This window comes from Galeopterus variegatus, unplaced genomic scaffold (genome assembly GCF_000696425.1).
Source record: "Galeopterus variegatus unplaced genomic scaffold, G_variegatus-3.0.2 Scaffold707, whole genome shotgun sequence".
Taxonomy (NCBI): domain Eukaryota; kingdom Metazoa; phylum Chordata; class Mammalia; order Dermoptera; family Cynocephalidae; genus Galeopterus; species Galeopterus variegatus.
The window spans coordinates 487,910-514,742 of NW_007726818.1; the positions used below are offsets into that span (position 1 = coordinate 487,910).

Genomic DNA, 26,833 nt, shown 5'->3' on the forward strand with positions numbered 1-26,833 from the left:
ATAACAAGTAACTGAGACCAGAAATCTTGGAAGAAAATCATGTTTGGAAAGAAAATGGGTCTTTTTGTTTTTTTAATTTTAACTTTGAAGTGCCTGTGTATAATGTCCAAATAATAGTGGAGTGGAGAGACTGGATGCAGCATGAGAAAGAATCTGTAGTTATAAATACAGAATTATCAAATGCTTGCAGACAGGTGAAAAAAGAATGTGTCACCCCTACCACATCTTACTGATTTTCATGTTTGCTTACAGACTGAGTGCATCACCCTACTAGATCTTACTGACTTTCCTTCATTTCCTTGTCAACCTGTTCTTTCTTCAGGAGTAACTGATATCTCTTCATTACAGACTGAGAGTAAGTATGGTGACACCATAAGTACAGATGATTTTGTGAAGTAAAGTTAAGTAATGTTAATGCAGAGTTATTGTTGAATAGGTACAGAGTTTCAGTTTGGAAAGATAAAAAAGTTCTGGAGATGGATAGTGGTGATGGTTCTGCAACAATGTGAATGTATTTAATGCCATAGAACAGTATACTTAAAAATGGTTAAAATGGTAAATTTTGTTATGTATATTTTGTTATAATAAAGAAGTTCAATGTTGTGAATTTTATGTTAATTGCTACATATGTTTAATCACTACCATTTCATTAAAACATAGTCTAAAATACACATTTTTTCATGTAAGATTTAAGTACAATAACTTCAGATCCAAGATAGATTTACCAAAAGAATTACACCAAAAAATATAAGCATAACTACTTGAGCTCTACCAAGTTTGTACACATACATGTAAATGCAGAAGAGACACACTATTTTATAAATTCCCTTATGTGATCACTCTTAGAAACTGAAATGATTCCTCTCATTTTCCATAATGGTAAATGCTACATACTGCAGCAAGAAAAACAGAGTTTGAGGTAGAATTTATTTTTGTTGTTTTAGACACTTTTAAGTTTTAATGATTTGCGAATTCCATATTTTAGGATACAAACCATCTTTTAGCTTTTAGACATTGATGAGTATGGGTTTTAATCTCTTTAGGAGAGAATATTATTGAACAAATGAAACAAGTAAAGGAAGAAAGAAGATATCTGGAAAGAATTAGAGAAGAACTAATAAAAAAAGTTGAAAAGCTATATGAACAAAGCAAATTGAAGCAATATCATGGTAAAGTTTATTACATACCTTTATTACATATCACAATAAAGAAAACTTAATTTTTACAGAATTGATACTTTTGTAATAAATAATAAAGTTAATGTTTACTGTTTTACTGTTAGAGTTTAAATGGTACATGATTGAGGTAAATTCAATATGGAAAGCAAAACCTTCAGCACTATTTTATACAAAAAATGCTTTAATAGGGTTTTTACAATTAAAGCTCAAATATTTTTATACCTTAAACTCATTTATTTATTTATTCCTCCGTTGTTTATTAAATAAATATTTATTAAGTGCCTACCGAATCTAGCCACTCTTCTGATGGGCTGAGGAGATACTGATAGACAGACACAATCTTGTACCTGCCCTCATAGATCTCATAGTCCAGTGGGGAAATGATAATCAAGATAAGCACTAATGATACATCCTAGTGAATACCATGATAAAAGAATTTCAGAATTCTATGGATAGGAATGCAAAGGAAGAACACCTAAATTAGATGGACGAGATCAAGGGAGGATTCCAGGAAAAGCATTGGATATGCTAGTATTTGTGTGCTGCTTCATGGCTCCATCAGACATGCTTTTCCCTCTGCCATCTACTTCTCTTCCTAACCACTTCCTCCTACCCTTTTCTTCCCTGTTCACTTGGCTATTTCTTACTAATCATTCAAGACCAGCTTAGATATCACTTACTCTAGAAACCTTCTTTGAGTCCCTTGGACTTCCCTAGGTGCTTAATTTTTGTTAGTTTTTTTGTTTCCTGCTAAAGTGAATGAATGAGGGAAGATAGGAAAAGTAAGTAGTTTTCTTGGTAAAGAAGTAGAAATAGTGTTGTTAGGACTGGTGGAAATGGAAAGATGACCAGGGTGAAGAAAGTATAGGATAATGGTTGAAGAGATGTTAAATGATCTGAGAGGCCTGCGTTTTGGGTTGTGTTTGAGAATTATCAGGATATAAGGTATATATGGAATTAATTGATTTTAGGACTCTCAGTTTATAGCAAAATTGTTTCAGTGCTAGAACTGACTGAAGGTTATAGACAATGTCAGGAGGTATTTCTGAAGATTCTGCCTCATAATTATCCCAGTAATGGTGGCAGTGACTCAGCATTGTGGTAGGGTTAAAAGAGTGATTTTATCAGACAAATTTGAACAATGGACTAGAAATCACAGGACCTGGATTCTAACACTAAATCAGTCTTTTACATAGATAGGCAAGTTATTTTTCCTCATGCCTCACTCTTTCTGTTTATAAAATGGGAATGATCAGTCATTTTCTATTTCAACAGGAATATTTCAAGATAAAATGTATGTACCAGTCATCAAATATTTATTGAGCTTACTATACACCAGGCATTGTTTAAAATGCTGGGGATACAAGCAGTGAACAAGACAAACATGGTTTTGCCCTTAAGGAGCTTGCTTCCTAGTGGGCAGAGAAAGATAAGTAAGACAGTATCAGCTACTAATCAGAGCTGAGATGTCATTTTTTTTTTTTNCACTCTTTCTGTTTATAAAATGGGAATGATCAGTCATTTTCTATTTCAACAGGAATATTTCAAGATAAAATGTATGTACCAGTCATCAAATATTTACTGAGCTTACTATACACCAGGCATTGTTTAAAATGCTGGGGATACAAGCAGTGAACAAGACAAACATGGTTTTGCCCTTAAGGAGCTTGCTTCCTAGTGGGCAGAGAAAGATAAGTAAGACAGTATCAGCTACTAATCAGAGCTGAGATGTCATTTTTTTTTTTTTTGTCTTTTTCCGTGCCCGGCAACGGATCGCAACCCTCAGTGTTGCCCCCGTACCGGACCGGGGACCGGCAACGGGATTGCACCCAGCCAGTGAGCGGCCCGTCTGTATGTGGGATCCGAACCCTCGGGCGGGAGTGCCGCCGCACTTCCCAAGCGGCACACTTATCCAGTGCGCCACCGGGCCGGCCCCATGAGATGTCATTTTAAAAGAATGTAGTAAACAGTGATGGGGCAGGGGCAAGATGCTTTCAATGGGGTTTTCAGGGAAAGCCTCTGTGAAGAGATATCATAATATTTGATTAATAAGGAAGCAGGCATATAAAGAGATAGGGGAAAGCAGTCTGAACAGGAGGAACACTAAATATCAAGGAACAGAGATAAGAATGACCTGGTGGTATTAAGGGCCTGAAATAAGGCCAGTGTGGCCATATATACATAATTTAAAAAATATTTTAGAAAGGTCAGAATGACTCTATATGGAATATCCTGTAGAGAGCAAGAATGGGAGAAGAGAGTTATAGAAAGATAATGCAACTTTCTTAATAAAAGATGATAGTGTATTGACTAGGGATGTAGCATTGAAGAAGGTTTTCATTATTGTGATAATCTAAAAGAAATAAACATAAGCATATTCTGGTATACTAGAATATAGTTTGTATTCCCATTAAGTTTGTGTTTGGGATCTCATTGGTTTCAAAGTGATTTCCTCAACTGATAGTGTTTAATTTCTAATTTCCTCAACCAGGGTTGTCAAGTTTGAGAAACTTTGCCATACAGAATTTGGATAGTTTGTATTCCCATTAAGTTTGTGTTTGGGATCTCATTGGTTTCAAAGTGATTTCCTCAGCTGATAGTGTTTAATTTCTAATTTCCTCAACCAGGGTTGTCAAGTTTGAGAAACTTTGCCATACAGAATTTGAGGGAAATATTTGAAATAATTTTGCTGTCTGATGAGTCAAAATCAGCTGATTTCACAAAGCAGAAGTCATTATGGGGGCTGAAAAAATGAGGAAAAAAATCTTTAAATATAAGTCATGTCTTACTTTCATAGTTTTAATTATATAATGATTTCAAATAAGATTATGGAAAAAAGTAATCAAAATAAATATGTATTTTGGTTTAGGTAGTATATTTTAAATAAAGATTTTTCAGAAACAAGTACATGTTTATAGAACTTGGTTGTGGTTCCTGGATTTATTACTATGAGATATACTATATTTCTAGGCAAGTTCTTTTTACTATTCAACAAACATTTCTCCCTTAGCTCTAATGTCTTCAGCATGTCGGGGAGGGAGAAGAGGAGAGGCGGAAAATGGTTTAAATTGACATTAACAATAGCTTTTGCTTTTTTTGTAGCTTGTGATGGCTGGAAGAAAAAATACTTGGAAACAAAGAAAGTCACAGCATCACTGGAGGAAGTTTTAACAAAACTTCGAGAAGATTTGGAACTTTACTATAAAAAATTGCTCATGCAACTTGAAGCCAGGGAGATCAAGATGAGACCAAAGAATCTGGCAAACATCACAGACTCCAAGGTACTATTAAATGTGTCTCCTTCCTATTAGAAAAGTTTTGTTCCAAATACATGCTTTATAATTGTTAATATTATTATATTTAGGATGCTTTGGACTACAGGTAACAAAACTCTGACTTAAAAAGAAAATTTATTACCTCGTGTAATGGGAGAAGGTTTTGCTGAGGAGATACAGTCAGCAATTTAATCTGCCTTTAAAGGCCTAGGTGCTTCTGATATTTCCTCATTATTTTTAGTGTTGGCTTCATTGTGAGACTGCTTTTTCTAAGGTAGCAAGATACACAAGGCTATGTATCTCCAAAACAAGAGAGAAACCTCTCCTCGAATCATGGAATATATAATTCTTTTCCTATTAGCCTGGTAGGGATCAACCAGGCTTGCCCCTGGATAAGTTAATAGCTGCCAAGGAATGCCATGTGCTGACTGATTTAAAGTAATTAGGATCTACCTCTTTATCTGGGGATAGGCTCATATTTCCTGACTCCATGGGAAAGAGATGAATACTGTACCTGATAAAGTAGGGCAGGGTACGAACAGTTTCCACTACACTCCTTTTATTTGAAGGGGGGAAAAGTGGGTTTATAACATGCAAGGAGTTTAAAGGAATTGATATTCTAAAGAAACTATGAAATTATAGGTAATTTAAATCAATTGATTTTTTAAGATAGTCTTGAATCTTAGATCAGAGACATGAAGTTTTTTTTATTATTGAGTAATTTCACCATATAATTAAACAACAGACAAAAAAGTTCCAGAGGCCATTTAACAATATTTGTTGGATTGATCCCACTTATCCAAAAAAGATTTTTAAATATGTAAATTATGATTAAGAGTAAAGATTTGACTTTAGACATATTGAAATATTAAAATTTACTATCTTAGATAAATTTAATATAAAATTCAAATAGGCTCAAGTATTTGTTTGTCCATTCTAGTTGATACTTTTTTTTTAGTATAGCTGATACTTTATCTCACTGTTTTATCAAGTTCAGTATAAGAACATTTTTTTGTAATGGCAGTTCAAAAATTTTAAATAACTTCTTTAGTGAGGATCATCTTACCTCATAAACATTCATGGACAAAAGTAACCCAAAAGTCATCTTATTTTAAATAGCTTTTCTTAAATAAAATATGGTATTTGATTATTAAATTTTTTTTTTTTTTTTTACTTTTTGTCTTTTTTCGTGACCGGCAACGGATCACAACCCTCAGTGTCGCGCCCGTACCGGCCTGGGACCGGCAACGGGATTGCAACCCTCGGTGTTGCGCCCGCACCTCGCTCAGCCAGTGAGCGGCCGGTCTGTATGTGGGATCCGAACCCTCAGCGGGAGTGCTGCCGCGCTCCCAAGCGGTGCACTGTAGCAGTGCGCCACCGGGCCGGCCCCTGATTATTAAATATTTTTAAGTACTTCTAATCTGATTCAGCTAATAAAGCAGGCCAATTTCTGAAGTCTTGCTAGTATCTTAAACCTAGCTTATTCCTTTCATTGCAATAGTTGCTAGTCTTTATGGTGCTAACTTAATGGTAATCTTTACAAATATCTACTTTTTAAAAAATAATAAATGACTAATGGTGGTAGAAAAGAAGAGAAAGTGTGTCCCTAAAATGTAAGAAATGAACAGAAATTAATAGTAATAATAATTTACTCCAAAGCAGTAATATGGAATATGTTATTTTCATGATTTGCTTTCATTATTTATCACTTCATAGTTTATATTTGCAAGGCAGTTAAAATTAAAAATGTATAAATGTTATACTAAATAAGTATGTCTTTATATATCTCACACAGAATTACCTTATAATCCAGATCACTGAGGTACAGCATGCAATTGACCAACTTAAGAGAAAGCTGGATACTGACAAAATGAAACTTATAATAGAAGTTAAGGTAATTTACATTTCTCCTACTCCGATTATAAGGTTTATCTTGAAATAAAGTATTTTGATGTTTTAACTTTGGGTGTCATAATATAAAGGTAGTCAGTAAAATTGTTACTTAACAACAAAGAGCATGAGTGAAAAAAATGCAAGAAGAAAAACTAAAACTTGTGAAAAGATGCATGTTATATCAAGGCCAAAGTAAAATTTAGGAAAATTTCACTAAGAAGAATTAAAGGAAAAGGAGCCTATGAGTCAATGTAGTCTGAAAAAAATATTTCAAAAGAAGGTTTCCTGTATTAGAGTCATTCAAAATAAGTCTAACAAGTCACTAAGCTCTCCTCTGAATTCCCATTTAATTTTTTCCCCTCCCTTGGGTAATTGTCTCATTCTGTCTGGTTATTTTCATATATATTCTGTTTTTTTAAATATGAATAGTGGGTCTACTAGATGTTAAGTTTCCCCCAGGGCGGAGACTGTGCCTTAGTTAACTTTGTTTTTCCCATAGAACCTTTTGTATAGTAGATGCTTAGTAGAGGGTTCTGACCATACTTCACTTATTTGACAAAAATTATATGTAATTATCACATCATAGGAGTAATCTCTGAGGTACAGATGTCTTAAAAAGCTCTTTTGTTGAACAGAAAACAGAAGATGATTATACATTTGCACACAAGTATGTACACAGGACAGGAAAATAAAGATAATTATATGAATGCTCTTAATTCATCTTTTTACCAGAAATAGCTTTACAACATAGAATAATGACCCCTTTCTAAAATTAGCACTGTCCAACAGAACTTTCTGTGATTATAAAAATGTTCTGTACCTGCACTGTTTGATGTGGTAACCACTAGCCACCCACAGATATCGAACACTTGAAATTGTAGTTTGTATGACTGAAGAACTGAATTTAAAACTTATTTTAGTTAATTTAATAGATTTATATGGCAACTGGCTACTATATTGGACAGTGCAGTTCTATATTTTTACTAGCAGCATTTTTACACTTGAAATTGTAGTTTGTATGACTGAAGAACTGAATTTAAAACTTATTTTAGTTAATTTGATAGATTTATATGGCAACTGGCTACTATATTGGACAGTGCAGTTCTATATTTTTACTAGCAGCATTTTCGAAACTAAGCCCTGGCTCAGCTCTGAGAAGCTTAAAACTTAAAATATAGAAAATGAAAAGGGCAAAGGACAATTTTTAACATTCTTATGTAGTATACACTCAAAAAATAATTTGTTCAATGAAGGAAAATTGAATATATGGAGAGAAAGCCAATATGGAAACTTGTACACTTAAGAATAGTTGAGTGGGTAGGAAGGAGTAATAAAAATCCCTAGAGCCTTCATTTATGATTCCCTCATGCTCTTTTCTTCTGGAAAACATGCAAATTAGATCCTACCATCTTTGTATATTTTAACCTTATAAATGTCACTTATGGTTTGAACCCAAATTAGAATTGTTAGTACAAAAACAGTAAAGACAAATAAGGAGAAAAAATAAAACAGTGTTTTCAGCTTACAGACTGGGGACAGGGGTTGGGGGGAGAAATCCTGTGTTTAAACAGTGCCTGGTGGACAAATAACAGACATTATAACAAGTATTTAATGATTTCTGAATGATCTACCCAAAACAGCTGTGGGGCCGAAAACCTAGCCTGAGTCTGTTGCAAACATATTTATTCAAGGTATAGCATAAATAGTGCTTTCTCAAAGTTTAATGTGCTATCATGAGGATCCTATTAAAAAATGCAGGATCTGACTCAATAGATCTGGGTGAAGCCTAAGATTCTTCAGTCCTAACAAGCTCACAGGTGATGCTAATACCAGCAGGTCCATAGACAATACTTGGAATAGCAAAGGTACCAGGTGGTTTGAGTTTGAATCCTGGCTGTGCCACTTAACTAGTTTTATAACTTCAGCAATTTACTTTGCATCTATGGGCTGCAGTTTCCTCAACTGTAAAATGGGTATAAATTATAGTATGTGCCTCAATAAAATTTTTTTAAAAATCAAAGGCGTTCATATACTTAGAAGAGTGCTTTCCACAGAGCAAACAATATTATATTTCTTAAATATCTATTCAGTTCCTAAAGGCTAGGAATTAAGATGGGTTCTCTCTTTTTTTTTTTTGTATTTTTGTTTTTATTATTTTCTTTACACATTGAGAACAACAGATTTTGAAGTTTAAGCAAAAATAAAATTCTTTCTCAGTTTTTAGAACAGTTCAATTGTATTGTCCTTATAACTAATAAAAGAAATTATCTCATAGCATATCCAGCAGTAGATAAGCATGCTAATTAAACAGGATTTATGACCTACACACATTTACTGTAGTAATGCAGTGAGAATGAAGGCACTGAAGGAAAATGAAAGATGATGGTTAAAACAGTTACAAAACCCTACTTACATGACAATTATGATGTACTTTTAGAAGGGTGGGATGAAGTTGATTTTTGAAAGGTAATTATTTTTATAGATGAGAAAACAAGCAGTTTCAGATTTACAAACATTGAAAGCTGAACTGGCACAGAAGAAAATTCATACATCTTTACAACCTCAATTAGGTATGTTAATTTAAAATTTTTATTTGTCAAAATATTTAAATATTTATTTGAATAGGTTCAACCATTGTTTTCCTTAAATCATAAGATGTAACATAAAGCAAAATGGTGGCTGTTTAATTATTTTTGAAGATTTCAAGTCTATTACCTATTATTTTACAATACTATATTTTTTAATTACTTTTAACTTTTAATAATCTTAAATTTAAGAGCTAATGACTATAAAATCTAATTACAAAGAAAAAATATATCATATTTTAATAAACACTATTATCTTTGCATAAAAATAGAGACTTGTTCATTGTATGTTACTTAAAAGCAATCTGGAAATATAAAAGAACAGTGATATTGAATTGCATCCAGAGCTATGACAGAGGTAGTGCCTAAGATTTTAAATTGTTTTATTAATTTATTTTAGAAATATAAAGACAATAGTGATTCAATATATACTGTGGAAATGTTTGATTTTACTCTGTCATAAACAGTTGTATAAATAGGACATATAATATTGTCCTAGTGAGATGATTGAATGGTCAGTTTATTCAATTTATTCTAAAATGTGGAGAGAAGGCAGGATTTATGTAAATCCAGAGTTCAAGGATGCAGATTTTTAGTCTGTGTATTTATAGGAACTAATAAAAGCACAGTGTTGTTCTTAATTGCCTTGAGAAAGAGAACAGAAACTTCATTACATTTAGAAAAGTTCTTTCGGGCCGAGCCCATGGCGCATTCGGGAGAGTGCGGCACTAGGAGCGCTGTGGGTTCGGATCCTATACAGGGATGACCGGTGTGCTCACAGCAGTGAGCGCGGTGTGGCCGGTCTCAAAAAGGACAAAAAAAAAAAAGTTCTTTGTAGCCAGCCTGTGGCTCACTTGGGAGAGCGTGATGTTGACAACACCAAGTCAAGGGTTAAGATCCTCTTATCAGTCATCTTTAAAAAAAAAAAAAGAAGAAGAAAAGTTCTTTGCATAAAATTGATTTTTTTTTTTTTGTCCTTTTTGAGACTGGCTGCAGTGCACTCAGCCAGTGAGCGCTGTGAGCGCACCGGTCATCCCTATATAGGATCCGAACCCGCAGCAGGAGCGCCGCACTCTCCCGAGTGCGCCACGGGCTCAGCCCTAAAATTGATATTTTATGAGGAGGAATTAGTTAAGAAACTAATCAATGTCTTTAAATGATTAAAAATAAAATGCAGATTTAGAAAAAAAGAAATTTAACCATGAAAAGAAAACTAGCCAAGAAATAAATTGTAGATGTCCACAAATGAAGAAATATGAAAAATTGGAAGTGTAAATGACTGAATAGAATCAAGTTAAACACCAAGTTATTGCTATTGTAAAAAATTTGTAGATAAACCTCATAAATTAATTTAGTTTGAAAATATTAGGTGTTGGGCCGGCCCGGTGGCGCACTCGGTAGAGTGCAGCGCTTGAGAGCGTCCCGCTGAGGGTTCGGATCCCATATAGAGACCGGTCTGCCCACTGGTTGAGCGCGGTGCGGGCGTGACACCAAGGGTTGCGACACCGAGGGTTGTGATCCAGTTGCCGGTCGCGGTATGGGCGCGACACCGAGGGTTGCAATCTCGTTACCAGTCACGAAAAAAGACAAAAAAAAAAGAAAGAAAATATTAGGTGGCTCTAACTTACTAATTGAAAATATTAGTAAGTTATCTTCTTGTATTTTATGAGTACATTTATCCTTTGTATTCTTTATTTTCTTGGCGGCTGGCCAGTACGGGGATCCAAACCCTTGACTTTGGTGTTACAACACTGTGCTCTCTTTGTATTCTTTTTTTTCTTCCTCACTGTCTGTAGGTTTAAGTGAGTTGGTTCAAGTACTTCAGAGGTATGAGTACTATATGGAGTCAGGAAGCAGAAGAATTACTTTCATCAGTTTGATGAACTTAAAGAGGAGACACTCAATTTCAGCTTTTAAATTTAAGATTTATTGAGAAAAAAACGGTGCAGCACAAACTGTTTCTCAAAGGCTAAGTTTTTAAAAAATACATTCTAAGCAAGCAATTTCCACTTCAACTTATACATATTTTTAAAACCAGCATTGATTTGTAAGCATATATTTTAATATAATGGGGGAAAATTTGGCCTAATAAAACTCTGAAAGCAATTTTTCCTAATTAAATAATAGGATTGAAATATAGAGAAATATTTAATACAGTAAATTGACTTGTTTTTGCCTTTATGTTCCTGGATACTGGTGATATAAATATGTATTTTTAAAATTCAAACAATCAAAGCATTTCTTTAATTCTTTATCTGTTTTTGAGTATATTAATAACTAAAGTATATAGCAACATGTCAAAAATGTATACATTTTTAAATCTCTTCAAGAAGTCAGATCTAGTTTTACAGATCATTTTCTAAATCTTAATAGTTTGGCAAAAGATATTCATCTCTATCATAGCTTTAGCTTTAAGACTTTCCACATTTCTTCAGTTTGCCATTTGGCTACAGCATCTCCAGAGTAGTCAAGAGAGTTTGCATTCCACATGCCAATGCCCCGTAAGCCAGAGTTTTGTATGTATGCTGCCTTTAAAGAAATGCTCTGAGGGTTATCATACCACACTTGATGAAAATGGCCAGCAGGATCCTATACAAATAAAATGGAAATTGTAAGTACTCAGTTCAGTAAGAGGGAAAAAAGTTTCTTAAATCTAATGATTCAAAAAGGATACAATGAAATAATGAAATTTTAGGGTGTAATAACTTTCCAACTCCATTACTCCATGGTTCTGTATGTGATACTTTCTAGATATTACTGCATATGGCACTTCTAACAACAGCAAAGATTACACAAATGAGCCTCCTAATATATTCTATTTAAGTCCTTCTTGCGTCCTAAGATTCTTTCCTTGCTCTGATCCAGAGATTATCAACCAAGATGTACATCTGAATCACTGTGGGGCTTTTAAAAATATAGATTCCTAAAAAAAAAAAAAAAAAAAAAAAAAATACAGATTCCTGGGACCTATACCACATAAAGCCTACTGTATCAAAATCCTCTAGGGTTGATGCTAGAACATATGCTTCTTTGTTTGTTTTGTGTTTTAGCATTCCATTAGGTAATCCTGATATGCAGCCAAAGTTAATAAGAATCACTGCTCTGGTCCTCTTAAACCAGCTTATATGCTTTTTTGTATTCTTTACAGTTCCTGGAAGTGTGCCTAGCTAGGAGCTCAACTGATGATTTTGTTTATGATGAATCAGCCACATCAAAAGGTATTGGCAGTAGAGGAAGAAAGTACCTCCTTTTCTAGGTCTTACAGAATTGATCTTAGGTCTGGACTCTATGGATCCACTTAATACACACCTGATTGGGAACCAAAAACTAGATTCTGGTCTTATGCTAACCTTCCACCCTGTACAGTCCTTCTCTGTACAGCATCACCTGCCTATATCACATACTAACATAGTCTCTCTCAAGGAGGCACAAGAGCTATTGGACAAGGATACTGGAAAAAGAAGCAGATATAGGCAAAAGGGTAAAGGAAGGGGGAAAAGATAGGAGGTAAGAATTGAAAGACCTGTAACTAAAAATAATTTACTGATTTTTATATACATCTTGGAAACTTCTCAAAGGCAATTCTGAAAGAATGCCAGCAATATTTTTATTTATGGTAACAATACTGGAATTAGTAATAGTCTCCTAAGATGACTACTTTGAAGGATAACAGTCATTTGGTAAATGAATAAGCTGTGACATATTTAAGTATAGTAGACTCCTTACGTGCAAGCATCTCATCCTATATCTTATATTCCATTCTTCAACATTTTTAGTGCTAAACAAAGCCATGCACGCTTTAGTAACTGTTATGATTCGCTGTTAAAAGGTATATTTAATATAAAAGATTTTTGAAGATTCAGTAGCAAACTCAAAGACACCTTTGAATTTTGACATCATTTCAGTCAGTACTTTGAGTCTTTTTGATACTGTTAAGGAATTTTAAATAGTCTCAAAATAGTGAAGGGTCAAAGGGTGAAAAACTGGTTAAGGCATATATGCCTTCCAGAATATCGAGTCCAAAAAGAAGTTGCTATTGCTGAAACAGCATAAGAAGGCAGAATGATTCTCTTTAAACACAATAGAAGCTTGATTTTGGTTGCTCACAATTTTACAATGAATAAAAGAGAGGAGAAAAACAGTTAAAACTAGACTGTTTTCTACCTAAGCGCCATTAAATGGCCTTCAAGGCTTACCAAAATGTTTCCTGAATTATAAGAACATAAAGAATATGTTCCTTATAGAAACAGTAGAAACAGAGGCTGAGGGTGGGAGGAATAGGAGATGTTGGTCAAAGGATACAAAATTTCAGTTGCACAAGAGGAATAAGTTCAAGAGATCTATTGTACACTTGGTGACTATAGTTAATAGCAATGTATTTTATACTTAAAAATTGCTAAGAGAGTAGATTTTAAGTGTTCTCACCATAAAAAAATTATATGTGAGGTAATGTATATGTTAAATAACTTGATTTAGCCATTCCACAATGTATACATATATAAAATCATTATGTTGTACACCATAAATATATATAATTATTACTTGTCAATTTAAAACTTTTTCTTTAATTTTTTAAGGAATAATATTTTCCTGTGTCTTTTGACTCATTAAGAAAAAATAAGTCAGGGATTACAAAAGACAGTTTACTGTTGTGTAAACTATCATTCTATATTATATATCTTTAAATTATATGTAATTGATTACCATAGCCATTACCAAACTATATCCATGAAACACTGTTCCCTTGCATGTTTCTGAGAGTGATGTGAAACAGGGTTCTCCATCAAACAATTAAACAACCTTCTCAAATCCTTTAAGATAATGTCGTACATTATAAATCTCCAAGAGGAACTACAGTATATAGATTTTTTTTCCAAATATATCTGGCCATGGCACATGTGTGTATATTTGGGCATTTGTGCGTGTGTGTGTGTAATATTAATAGTTCCCAGATCAGAGTTCTATACTGTTTGGCAAAGACAGGTTTACAAGATACCTTGTTAACTAATAGGTATATACAGTACTTTCAATTTTAAAGTTTAAAAAGCTTTATACTTTGTATATAATTGATATACAGGCATATACATGTATGTCATGATAATTTATTACATATAGTGTGTTTCGAATCATTTTTTATAGATGGATATCAGACCATTAGTCAAGAATACAAACCTTACTGGAATTAACTTGCATTCTATTATTTTAGGACTCCTTTTAAAGTAACATAATCCACAGTAAACTCAAAGATTATTTGTACTTAGATTGTTTAAGTGTGAAAAAGTTTTTGTTATGCTAAAGGTAAATTATGAAAAATATAACTTTTCTTTGCCTCTTTGGTATAGCAATTCTTATTTATTAAACACTACATGACAGAATTGCTAATCATTTACTATATTTTTTTCAGGCTTCCTTTTGTAATGTTGTTCTGTCTCTAATTTTTAACATTACTTATATTTCTTTTAATTATGAAATAAATGTGACATGATACAGTATTCCCACTGTAAAGTCAATGATGATGACATAGCTCCTATTCTCAGCCTCTTTCCTCCCTATTATAAGAGTCTCATAGAATCATTAGGCTACTTTGAAATGGAGGCTTTCAGAGCTGGTAACTTATTTTGGCCCAAAGTCCTTTCAAAAGCAATAGTTATCGTAATTGTCAACTATTTAGGAAATCCTATTTGTGATATGCACATTTTTATAGCATCATCTAAAATAACAAGTGGCCCAAGCAGAGTAGTTGCTCTATTAGCATAACTTGAATTGCTCACCAGGGAAGCCGCGTAGTTGCTCTATTAGCATAACTTGAATTGCTCACCAGGGAGCTAAAGTTTCTGATTACACAGATTCAAAGACAAGTTTACTCATGTAAACAGTATGTTCTGATAGAAACAGTATGTAAACTGATAGAAATTCTTAATATTAAATATTTAATTATGAAAATATATAATTATGAGAATAGAATAAGTGTTCATAACTTGTGAAAAGTCTTACTTTATAGTTATAATAAGGAGCCTGCTGATCTTTATCCCATTGGCTTCCAGAAATAGAACTATTTATTTGCTTCATGATCATTTTATAGGGAACCTGACGTCCTGCAGCATCACTACAAGGAGCTCCCCGGAAAGGGACTTTTGGAATGGTACAAACATGATCCTAGAAATGCAAAAATGTTCAAGTTACAGATTAACAATTAAGCACATCTTAAGAGCCAAATCATAAAAAATAATCAAAAACTATTTGTTAGAAATAAAATATATGCTATAGATAACCTGACTATACAGAATAAAAGTTAAAATAAATTTCATTATTAAATAATAATGTGCAATTCAGAAGCTTTTGTAGGATTAATAAAAAATAAACAATTTTTTTAGTCTCAAACTATATATGAGAAATTCTAAATAAAGTTTTTTTATTCCTAATGAGACAGCAGAGTCTCTAAAAATGTAATAGAGAGAAAAAAATTATGTAACAAATGACCTATTCTTACCTCTGATAAATTCAGGCAGGTATAATCATAACCATACCAGGGAACACCCATTACAAGTTTCTTAGGGTTAATGCCCATCTTGATGTAGTCATTATATCCTAGTCAAGTAGGAACAGAAAAAGCATATTTTTTTCTCTTCATATGTCTGTTAATGTGTTCATCATATGAGCTATGCAACCACTCAAAATCTAAGTGTGTAAAAAACAGGTACAATTATCCAAAATAATAATATTAAATTAAAAATTATTAAAAATAAGTGTTTCTATAATATAAAAGTCATCCCTTAAGAACAATGAACTCCATATCTTACCTTCTAAACCACTTCTTTTTGAATAAGAGAAAACATTCAAAACAATTAAAATAATATTGGAACAAAAAATTTACAGAATCTAATTCTAGGAAGAATAACACATTTCAGGAAAGCATACTGATTGTGTCTATTAACTGCTAAGACAAGATATATTTGATATTCTAGATTATAAAGTTTCAAAAAAGTTTTGGAAATCTTAAACTTTCTGGCAATGATGGTCTCAAAATTTCTTATAGAAAGCACAAGTGTTCCATGTTTTACAAATATCCTGGAAATATGAATGACAGCTGAGATAAGAAATGTTCCCCTCCCTCTTTTCCCCCCTTTTATTCTGTAGTAGATAATCTGCAGTTGTAGGAAACAAAGAGAAAAATGAACAAATTTATGATACTATCAGTCCTTTTCTTGCCCAATGCTGCAGAACATCTTTTTCCCCCAAGAGATACTCCCAGATTATCTAGAATGTTGAGTTAAATAAATGTATTGCTTTTTGGAGTCTTTAATGTTACTGTGTACTATTAAATATCCAAAAGAGGGGTGAGGTAGGCATCATTTCCCAAACATATTTGATAGTGAACCTTTTATTGATAGAACACAATTATCATCTCTTCCATGACACACAGTTTAGGAACCTTGAATGAAATAAATTATAATTTATTATAAATTAAGAATTATAAAACAGAATGAAATTATTTTTCAAATTTAAATAGTATATATTTATGATCAGACTATTCTATCCAAACAATTAGGATATGATAGAATGAAGCCAGGTTCTAAGATTTTACCTCTGTATGAAAAAGAAAAAAATAGTTATTTATAAATCCATCAACACCTAAATCAGTACAAATTATCCCAGAAAATTTTAGTCCAGTCCAAAAGATAGCAAACAATCTTTTATTCAATTGACTGGTGGGATATAAACCAATCCAAACTTTGGAAAGGATAATTCAGAGACCACATGATACCTATGGCAGGTCAGAAGTACTGTTTTCTTAGGGGTTTTTTTTTGGCAACTGGCCAGTACGGGGATCCGAAGCTGTGGCCCACACCATGCTCTAACCAACTGAGCTAACAAGCCAGCCTCTATTTCTTCATTTCTTTTCTTTTTCCTTCTTTTTTTTTTTTTTGGTGGCTGGCTAATATAAGGATTGGACCCTGGACCTTGGTGTTATCAGCACGATGCTGTAACCAAATGAGGTAACTGGCCAGCTAGGTATATTATTCCACCAATTTTTAGTTCTGTTGCTGCTGCTGTTGTTGGTTTTGACAGCTGGCTGGTCCAGGGATCCAAATCCTTGACCTTGATGTTATACCACTGCATTCTAAACAACTGAACTAATCGACCAGCCCCAGAAGTACTCTTAATTCTAATAGGAATACAATTTTTAATATATCATGGGTTCTAATATTAAGTAAGAGAAAGCCAGTCTTATTAATCATGTGTGGTAGGTACCCACACCATAACTATCTTTGCTATTAAATTATTTAACATTGCTTATTTCAAAAAAATATCCTGTCATATTCTAGATAAGCCAGTATCATCTTCATGTGATTTCATGACAAGAGTGTTGGATCTGAAGTTACAATACCTGTCAGAGTTCCAACCATATAATACTTAATAGTTGTGCAACTGTGAGAACTTAACTTCTTTCATCTCCTCTGTAATAGAGGGTTAATAATAATATACCTATCCCACAAGGTTGTTAAGTGAAAACTTCAAAGCTTTAAAACTCTGTAATCTTTAAAGATCTCCAAATTCGATGATTTTTATGTTTCAAGCAAGTTTTTCAAATGGAAATTGTATACAAATAACTTAGAAATACTAAAAGACATCTTAATGTTTGTGGTTTTGGAATTAATATTGCTAATAAATGATCACTTTGTGGATTCTTACCAGCTAATGTCTGATTATAGGGAGCATTGGCTGCTGCAATACATTCTGACCAGACCTGACTTTGTTCATCATAAGACATCACAAAGAGAAAGTCACAAGCATCTGCAATTCCAGTATAATTATAGCACCTTCTGTCTATGTTCTTTGGAGACCAAGCTACATCAAAGGTTACCTGTGGAAAAATATATTGTTTTATGTAACATGATCAAATACGCATATTATGTGAGTTTTTTGGGGGTTACATATTCTCTTGCCTCATACTACCCAAGAAAAAAGAACTGCTTACAGTATACGAATATAGGACTCAACACATATAGACATAGAACAGTTCTAAGAAATATATTTTTTGCCTACATTGGACCTGACCAAGACATATTTGTACATACAATAACCAGGAGGACAGCACTATATAGAAGAAGGATTTTAAACTCAAATGTCTTCAGAGGCTAAGCTGGTAACTCAACTGATTGAAAGAAGCAGATACAATGACAGTAGGGTGTCGTGGGGCCCCTGAAAAACTGGAGAGTAAAGGCACAGTAAAAGGATTCAAATACAAAAGCTTTTAAAATATTTTGCAGTCTAAATATGTACCTTTTGGCACAACCTGACTGGCTTGTGAATTTGAGCTCCTAATTCACAATTATATTACATGGCAGGTTTGGCCTAGTACTACAGTAGAGAATAGTGGTGTTTTATGGCTCACAGGTACAGACTAATCAACTCAAAGTGTTGAAACAAAGCATTTAAATGGTCTTATTTTATGGAAATATCAAAATAAAACTTGAGTGATATATTATCTTTCATTTTGAATGGTGAACCAGCCTTCAACAAGGATGAGTCTCTTTAAAATATCTGTTTATTGCCTTAACTAAATATTAAATAGCTTTGTTTTATATGTGTACAGATGTTCTAAAACTTCATTAAGAATTATTTTTTCCTTAATTAGGCACTCAATAAATACTTATTAATTAATTATTACAAAAAATTGAGATACTTAGGTAAAATTTTTATACTTTGGCCCATTTATTCTAGAAAAACTTTTTAGGATTTTCTCCAGTTCTGTCTATAGTTCTCCAACAATTAGCACTAAAGGAAGCTCTGCTTTACAAGTACATGCTTTCCTCAGGAACTCACAGCAAAATAGGTTATGAAGTAGAATTTTTACATATTGGACCCCATTTTATCACTGACTTACCAAATGGGAGCCATGTTATAGTAATAGAAAAAAAAATGACTACCTCTAAGCAGGTTCATTTCATGTCCATTTTGTAAGCCCTTAACTCTCTCCTGGGCATTAAGAGTATTTTCACCTGGATCTCCTGTCACAGTTAATCTCATATTTTTGAGAAGATACTGTTAGTATATTAGAAATCAAAAGACTTGGGTTTTAGTCTTGGCTGTGTTATAACTAAGTCTGTGTCACTGCTAAGTCACTTAAAGCATTTGAATCTATTTTCCCACCTTTAAAGAGGGTGCCCATGAAGAGAAAGAACTCTTCATGGTCATTTCTCTCTCTTTAATTCTGTGAGCACGATTCTGTAAGCTGAAATCATTGCCTTTTCCACGGAATTCACTTACCCTTTCAGACTATGTTAGTCATTTTTTTTCTGGTCACCAGTTTAAGAAACTTTGGACCATTTTCTGATTCTTTCTTCTTCCATCACACCCCAAATCTAATCCCACATTTTCATCTGGGTGGCCTCTCACAGTTGTTCTGCCCTCCCTTTCTGTTAATCAATTCATTCAACAAATATTGAACACTCACTGAGTGGGAGGGTTATGCCATCATCTCAATTCAACCATAAATCTCTAGTTATTGGATTAAGTCCTTACTGGTCTTCCTTTCTCCTCTAATTTTCTATACTACTATACTACTACACGGAATCTATTACATATTGAAAAAATGCATACTCCTCAGTCTGACATTCTGGAAATTCTACAAGCTGGCCTACCTATGCAACTGTACCTCCTACTAAATCACCTAATGTGAACTAGACATAGCTGGCCAAATTGCACTACTCACCTCTCAAACATGAAAGTAGATATTCCTACTGCAAGGTCTTTGCTCAATCCCTTCTTCCTTGCCCTTTCTCTATAGCATAATCAGGACTAGCAGATAGGTTGTTCCCACACACCAATTCTAACCTATTAGTAATGATTATGTAGAGAATGAAGTTTCTGAGACCAAAATTTGTGAGGAGGAGAGGGGTATAGTGGCCAGCATGCCACGTATTTGCTATTCTTCCTCCACATTGTACTCATCTGAAAAGCTGAATTCCACACTGATGAACCTTCTCTACTTGCATAAAACCATAGCGATGTCAGTCCTCATATCATTTATTATTCTACAAGTGATTCTCAAATTCATGACGATGAACTGCACCAAAATCACCTAGAGCACTTAGTAAAAATACACTTCCCAAGGCTCCATCCCAGACCTACGGAATCAACCTTGGGATATTTTAAACAAGGACTCCCAGGTGACTCTAAGACAGGCTTTGGGGGTCATACATTTACTCAACAATTTTTAAACATGTTAGACATCAAGGAGCTGCTCCCTGCCTTCAGAAAACTCACTGTCTAGGGCCAGCCTCGTGGCTCACTCGGGAGAGTGCGGCGCTGGTAGCATCAGGGATGCGGGTTCAGATCCTATATAGGGATGGCCAGTTGGCTCGCAGGCTGAGCGTGGTGCAGACAACACCAAGCCAAGGGTTGCAATCCCCTTACCGGTCAAAAAAAAAAAAGAAAACTCACTGTCTAGCCTGGTAGTTCCTAACCATAATCAACTATGAAACTTTAAAAAAATTATGTGCTCTGGGTTCACCCCAAACCTTCTCAATAATAATTTCTGGGAGTGAGTCCCCAGTGTGTGTGTGTCTGTGTCTATGTGTTTGTGTGTGCACACACGTGCACATTTACTTTTTTTTTTTTAAGACCCCTGGTTATCTTAACATGTGGTTTGAGAATCACTGGTCTGGGGCCAGATGTTACCACTCATTGCCTGTGCTGTGATCCTCTACTCTAATCATGCTCGTTATGGCAGTGGGGAAGCACACTGCCCTTTGTCATAGCTCTGACAAGTTCTGTGGAGTTAATCCTTTGAGTCTTATTGGGCTTTGGGTGCTTTGCAAGTAACTCAGAGACTATGAAGCAACTGAGACACTTCCCCAGAACTACCTCTATTCGAAGGCAAGAGCAGTTTCTGTCCAGCACTGATGAAAGCCAGTTAGGCCCTCCCTGATCCTTGCTGCCCCCATTGCCTTTCTAATACTTGTAACCCTGCTGCAAGGCAAGTATAGGTGGGGCAATCCTAGTGTTGTATTTTGATGTGAATAGAGAACAGATTTAGCAACTTAAAATTCCTTAAATAAGAACATCAAAAGTTTCAGGAAATTTTTTTAGGAAATATGTGCTGAAATTTTTTCCCATTTCATTACTATAAAACCAAGGTTGCATTAGCCATACCCTCGTGAACATAGTTTGATTGAGAAAATAAGAGATTGCTAAGAAATAAACAAATTTTTACCTGTGATCCTTCAATTTCACGATGGAAAGAGTCTGTGGTTTCTTTGACTAAAGCAGTTAATGCATCATATTCAGGTGATGAACAATTAACTTCTTGCTCTATGTCTATATTAATTCCATCCATATATTGTGTTTTGGCAAAGTTAAGTTTTTGATCTATCCAGAATGCTCTGAAAGTAGGATCAATGATATCCTTTAAGGATACATCTCCTGTGGAAGAAGCATACATCTTTTGTACATACATGCTTTTCACAGTTTAATGACATTTATTTCACAGACCGTTCCCATGAGATCAAAATGTGTTTAAAACACTTCATTATTTTGGAAGGTGAAGCTCCTAATTTAAGTTTTCCAAATGGAGAGATAATATGCCAAAATAAGAGAAAACCATTACTCACTAATCTCCAAAATAACCATTATGAATAATTAGTAAAAATCATTCTCAAATTAGAGGTAGAAATTGTGGACTATGACTAACTAAAAGTCATCATGCTAATTAAGCAGTCACATTTTGCTCAAACCCATACAGTGGTTTATTTAATTTTTAAAAAAATACCTATATTTGTGAAATGAATTAAACACTATCTAAGATTAATCTTAGGATCCTTAAAAAAAATCAGATAAACATACAAGGGAATTTTTTGGAAAGTCAGGACTATAGCAAGTGATACAGATAAATTTACCCATTGGCTAAACACATAGATCTGGTAAAAACATACCTTTAAGCACTACTCTGGCTCCTTTCGAATGAGCATAGCACATAAGTTCTGAGTCATATTTTCCAAAAACTGCCACAGTTGTAATCTGTGACCAGTCATAAGATTTCCAAGTTTTTTGCCCAACATCAAACACAAAGACCTGTCAGAAAAACAGGATAAGTACCATCACTTAAACCAAGAATATCATGCTGACCATCTAAATTAACATACCCACATACATGCAGGGCACTGTGGTGGGCTGAGAGTACAATAGTGAATAAGACACAGTGGTCCCCATGTAACTGGTGGCAGGGGTAGTTAGCCAGGTCTGGAAAGTGGGGAAGGATGGGCCAGGAAGAACTAGTGGCAAGTGCCAAGACGTGGAGGCAGAGAGAGCATGGTGATTGTGTAACTAAATATTTAGTATGGCCTATGTCTAAAATTTGGAGAGACAGCATGGTGAAGATCCAGAGAGTGGTAGGCAGGGATTAAATGATGAAGGGCTTAATAAGCCCTGTTGCAAAGTTAGTACTTTATCCTTAGGGAATGGGAGAGAATAAAAGCATTTTTAAAATGAGAAGGTATGGGGATTTGAAAGAGAGAGGAGAGCGTCTCCCTTGCTCTTTCTGCTCTCTCTGCTCCGCCATTTCACAATGTGACACCCTGCATCACTGTTGCCACCATCGAGACCCTCACCAGATGTGTTCCCTGGGCTTTAGACTTCCTAGCCTCTGAAACTGTTTTACCAGTTTTGAAAATGTTACAATCCCATTTAAGATGTGCCTTGAAGATTTAATGGATGCCCATGAATGCTGTGAAAGGCTTTATTTAGGGAGAGAGAGAGCAGCTCACAAGCTGCCAATCCGGTGAACTTTATGAAATGCACAGGAGATCTGCAGCCATCGAGTGCCCGATCACTGGCTGAGTGGAAATATGTGAGAGTATATCATCAGGTGACATTTTAAAACAGGATTGTATAAGGAACCTCCATACCATTTTCCACAGAGGCTGCACCATTCTGCAGTCCCACCAACAAGTATGAGAGTTCCTTTTTCTCTGCAACCTCGCCAGCATTTATCATTCACAGTCTTTTGGATATTAGCCATCCTAACTGGGGTGAGATGGTACCTCAGTGTGGCTTTGATCTGCATTTCCCGAATGCTGAGTGATGTTGAGCATTTCTTCATGTGTCTGTTGGCCATTCGTTTACCTTCCTTTGAGAAATGCCTATTTAGCTCTTTTGCCCATTTTTTAATTGGGTTACTTGGGTTTTTCTTGTAAAGTTGTTTCAGTTCCTTGTATATTCTGGATATTAATCCTTTGTCAGATGAATATTTTGCAAATATTTTCTCCCACTCTATTGGTGGTCTTTTAATTCTGTTAATTGTTTCTTTTGCTGTGCAGAAGCTTTTTAGTTTGATATAATCCCATTTGTTTATTTTTTCTTTCATTGCCCATGCTTTTGGGGTCATATTCATGAAGTCTGTGTCCAGTCCTACTTCCTGAAGTGTTTCTCCTATATTTTCTTAAAGAAATTTTATTGTTTCTGGGTGTATATTTAAGTCTTTAATCCATTTTGAGTTGACTTTAGTATATGGTGAAAGGTATGGGGTTTCATTCTCCTGCATAGGTATCCAGTTCTCCCAGCACTATTTGATGAAGAGGCAGTCACTTCCCCAGTGTATAGGCTTGGTGCCTCTGTCAAAGATCAGATGGCTGTAGGTGTGTGGGTTGATTTCTGGATTCTCTATTCTATTCCATTGATCAGTAGTGAAACAAGTCAGGCACAGAAAGAGAAATATCACATGTTCTCACTTATTTGTGGGAACTAAAAAGAAATAAATGAATACACAAACAACCTGGCGGGGGTGGGGGGGAGGGAAGAAGACACAATTACAATTCCTTGAAGTTGATACAACAAGCAAACAAAGGACATTGTTGGGAGGGAGGGGGGAAAGGGAGGAGGGAGGGAGGTTTTGGTAATGGGCCACAATAATCAACCACATTGGGTATTGACAAAATAAAATTAAATTAAAAAAAAATGAGAAGGTATGTGTTTTAGAAAAACTTTTTAGCTGAAGTGGGAAATGGATTAGAGAGAGGCCAAAACTGGAGGCAGAATAGGAATGCTGATGGAGGAATCCAGGCAAGAGATGATGGTGACCTCAACTAGAATTGTGGAGAGATAAGTGAACACATCTGGGAGATCCTAAGGAGGCAAAATTAGCAGGACCTTGTGACTAATTGGTTGAGTAAGGCAAGAGAAAGAGAGGAGTTTGATAATACTCAAGTTTCTGACTACTGCAGAGTAAGGCATAGATGATTCATTTACTATGTATGTTTTCTGGTGCAGCTGACCTCTTAGAATAGTACTCAAGTCAAATTCCAAGGCAGCTGATGTTATGTTTCTCCAGTATTTTTCCCACACAGATAATTCTAGAAGTACAGAAGTCTCACTGATCATTTTAATTTTATTCCAAGGTATTAATTCATTGATTCAGCTAATATTTATTGAATTCCAATAAGATGTAGGGAGGGTATTTTGCTAGGCACTAGAGACATAGAAGTTACCAAGAGATGCCAGGTCCATTAGGGAGTGAATTTAATTACAATACTATTAAGGGCTATAAGAGAATGCAGGGGGCCATGATAGCATATAAGAATCAATCTTTTATTTTGTGGGGAGGGGAGGGCAGCTGGCCAGTACAGGGATTGAACTCTAGACATTGGTGGTATCAGCACCATGCTCTAACCAACTGAGATAATTAGCCAGCCCCATGACAGCATATAAAGGGGACCTGCTAGCCAGGTGGGGCAGGAAAACTTCCCTGAGGACTACATACTTTAGGGGAGGACTCAAATCTGCGGAACGGCAGAGGAGGGGTGCCTATGGACAAAAGAGCATTCTCAGCTGAGGGAACAAAAAGCCAAAAGGTCCCTACACCTCAGGAGATTCTGGAATTGTCTTTCAGTTCTTTAGGTAATGTGGCTAGAGCATAGAAATCCTGAAATTATGTGGAATCTAATAAAACTAGTAAGGTAGGTGGCAAGATCAAGTAGAACTTTGTAGACCACTGAGGATTTTGTATTTTATCCTGGGATCAGTGAGAAGCCATTAGAGTTTTAAGTAGGGGTGGGCATAAGATTTGAGGAGAAATGATGGGGGAGGAGCAGTGAGGAGCACTAGCTATGAAAGTTAAATCAGACATTTCTTCATTTTCTCAATCTCTCTTTCTTTTTCCAGAATTGACTATGCATAACTCATTTTTCTGCTAAGCAGTTGCCCACAGAAATAATAAAAATTACAGAATGTGAAATTGAATGGCCCATTGTCTTTAGACTTGTGTTTAATCAAACCTTATCCTTTATTTTAATTTTGATAATAAAGATTGAATTTATTTTTAAAAAAAATACTGAGATCCTGTGATATAATAGAAATTCTTTTAAAAAAAAATAACTGGATGAACCAATTGAAAATATAAGGGAAAAAAGCTATGTAATCTAGTCTTGGTGTTTGAAAAATATAGAGAAAGGCCAGTAGAGAAAAAGACCATTTACCATAAACATACAAATGAGTATAATTTTGCTTTTTTGTATAATAGGTTTTCAGAATGCCCACAAATACTGCCCAATCCACCAAGAAATGTTGTGTGCTACAACAAATATTTCAGATTGTTAAAAATTTAATTGGGAGTTTGTTAGGCTGAAATAGCTCCAATGCCTTGGATTCCTACTTAAGCAAACTGCATTCCAGTGTAAACAGGAAAACAAAACTTAAGCTTACCCAATCAGAAACTAAACTAACTAGGGACTTTCCACCAGATCATAACCACATAGGGGAAACACCTAGTCATAGCCACCCAAGTAATTTCTTTACTTTGCTTCTGCCTTCAGTGTATAAAAGCCCATTGCTCAGGCTATTAAAGCGTACCTCTCTGAAGCTCTTCTGGTTTGAGTGCTGTGGACTCATGAATTGTTCTTGCTCATATAAGCATTGTTAAGTTTAATTTGTCTAAAGCTTTTCTTTTAGCAAGATGTTAGGTTTCCACACTATAAACACTTTCACCACTTTTATTTCTTCTCCTAAGCAACGTATTTAACTGTTTTAATTTGACTTAACTGTTCGTTGACATTTAAATGTCTCCAAATTAATGTACTAGATTAAGAACTAGGAATCATTCCTATTTACAAAATAATTGTTTGCACTAAGCATTCCTATCTCTCTGACATCAACCAATTCCTGCCACAGTCATCAAACTCTGGGAAGTCAAGTGTTTTTCATATTGCTTCCGAAAGGGTGTTTGATTACAGTTGCCAGAAGCCTTATAATTGTTAGGTGGGTAGAAGGAAAATTTACGGAAAGACCATTTTTGCCACCCTTCTAGGGTGGTGCTGTAATGGAAAGGGCTAATATGCATAGACAAGCAAAGGTATGAAAACATTCTGCCTTCCAATGTACTGTTGGGTTAATGAGATTCTTTCCAATTAAATCCTCTTGGAAACCAAGAAATGGATTATCCTACCTTCCCTGCCTTTCACACCCAGAGTGCCCCTGAGTGCCGCCGGAGAGGCAGAGCAGGGTAATAAAAGGAGCTTGCCAAAGAGCCAGATCTGGGTTTGAGTACTTTTGCCTGCGGAGCCAGGCGCCCAGTCTGTGAGACCTGGCGGGAGTTGCTCAACCTCTCTGAGCCCGAATTTCCTCATCTGGAGGTTGAAGGAAATCCTAAACAGGAAGGCCTTCAGCGAGAGGCCAAAGTTGGTGTCGGCACCCACACCACCTCTTCTTTAGGGCTCGCTTCTACTTTAACTTCCCTTGGGGCCTTGAGGACCAGACCAGGAGGAGCAGAGAGAGGCGCTGACCTCGAAGTCGGGGCGGTGGCGGATCGGGCGGCAGAGCGCGGGCTCCGGGCACGGGCAGTCAGCCCCGGCCGCCAGCGGTAACGCCAGCAGCGGCAGCAGCAGCAGAGCGAGCCCGGAGCCGCCGC

At 35.2% G+C, this 26,833-nt stretch overlaps 2 protein-coding genes across 2 annotated transcripts in view; one reads left to right on the forward strand and one right to left on the reverse strand.

The window, feature by feature from the left end:
* SPATA1 (spermatogenesis associated 1) overlaps window positions 1-12,217 on the forward strand; it is a 40,225-nt gene extending 28,008 nt beyond the window's left edge. Inside the window, 7 exon segments of the mRNA XM_008571629.1 lie at window positions 253-355; window positions 1,044-1,169; window positions 4,281-4,459; window positions 6,249-6,347; window positions 8,829-8,884; window positions 8,886-8,916; window positions 12,080-12,217. Of these exon segments, the coding sequence (XP_008569851.1) occupies window positions 253-355; window positions 1,044-1,169; window positions 4,281-4,459; window positions 6,249-6,347; window positions 8,829-8,884; window positions 8,886-8,916 (594 nt within the window). The 3' untranslated portion in view covers window positions 12,080-12,217.
* Window positions 10,836-26,813, reverse strand: CTBS (chitobiase, di-N-acetyl-). Its single transcript, XM_008571627.1, has 7 exons — window positions 26,709-26,813; window positions 21,870-22,008; window positions 21,152-21,360; window positions 17,626-17,797; window positions 15,422-15,519; window positions 14,926-15,087; window positions 10,836-11,520 (listed from the first exon to the last, which is right to left on the reverse strand). Exons 2-7 carry the CDS (start codon window positions 21,910-21,912, stop codon window positions 11,329-11,331), a joined length of 876 nt encoding a protein of 291 aa, XP_008569849.1. The 5' UTR covers window positions 21,913-22,008; window positions 26,709-26,813; the 3' UTR covers window positions 10,836-11,328.
* Window positions 26,814-26,833: the final 20 nt, after the last annotated feature.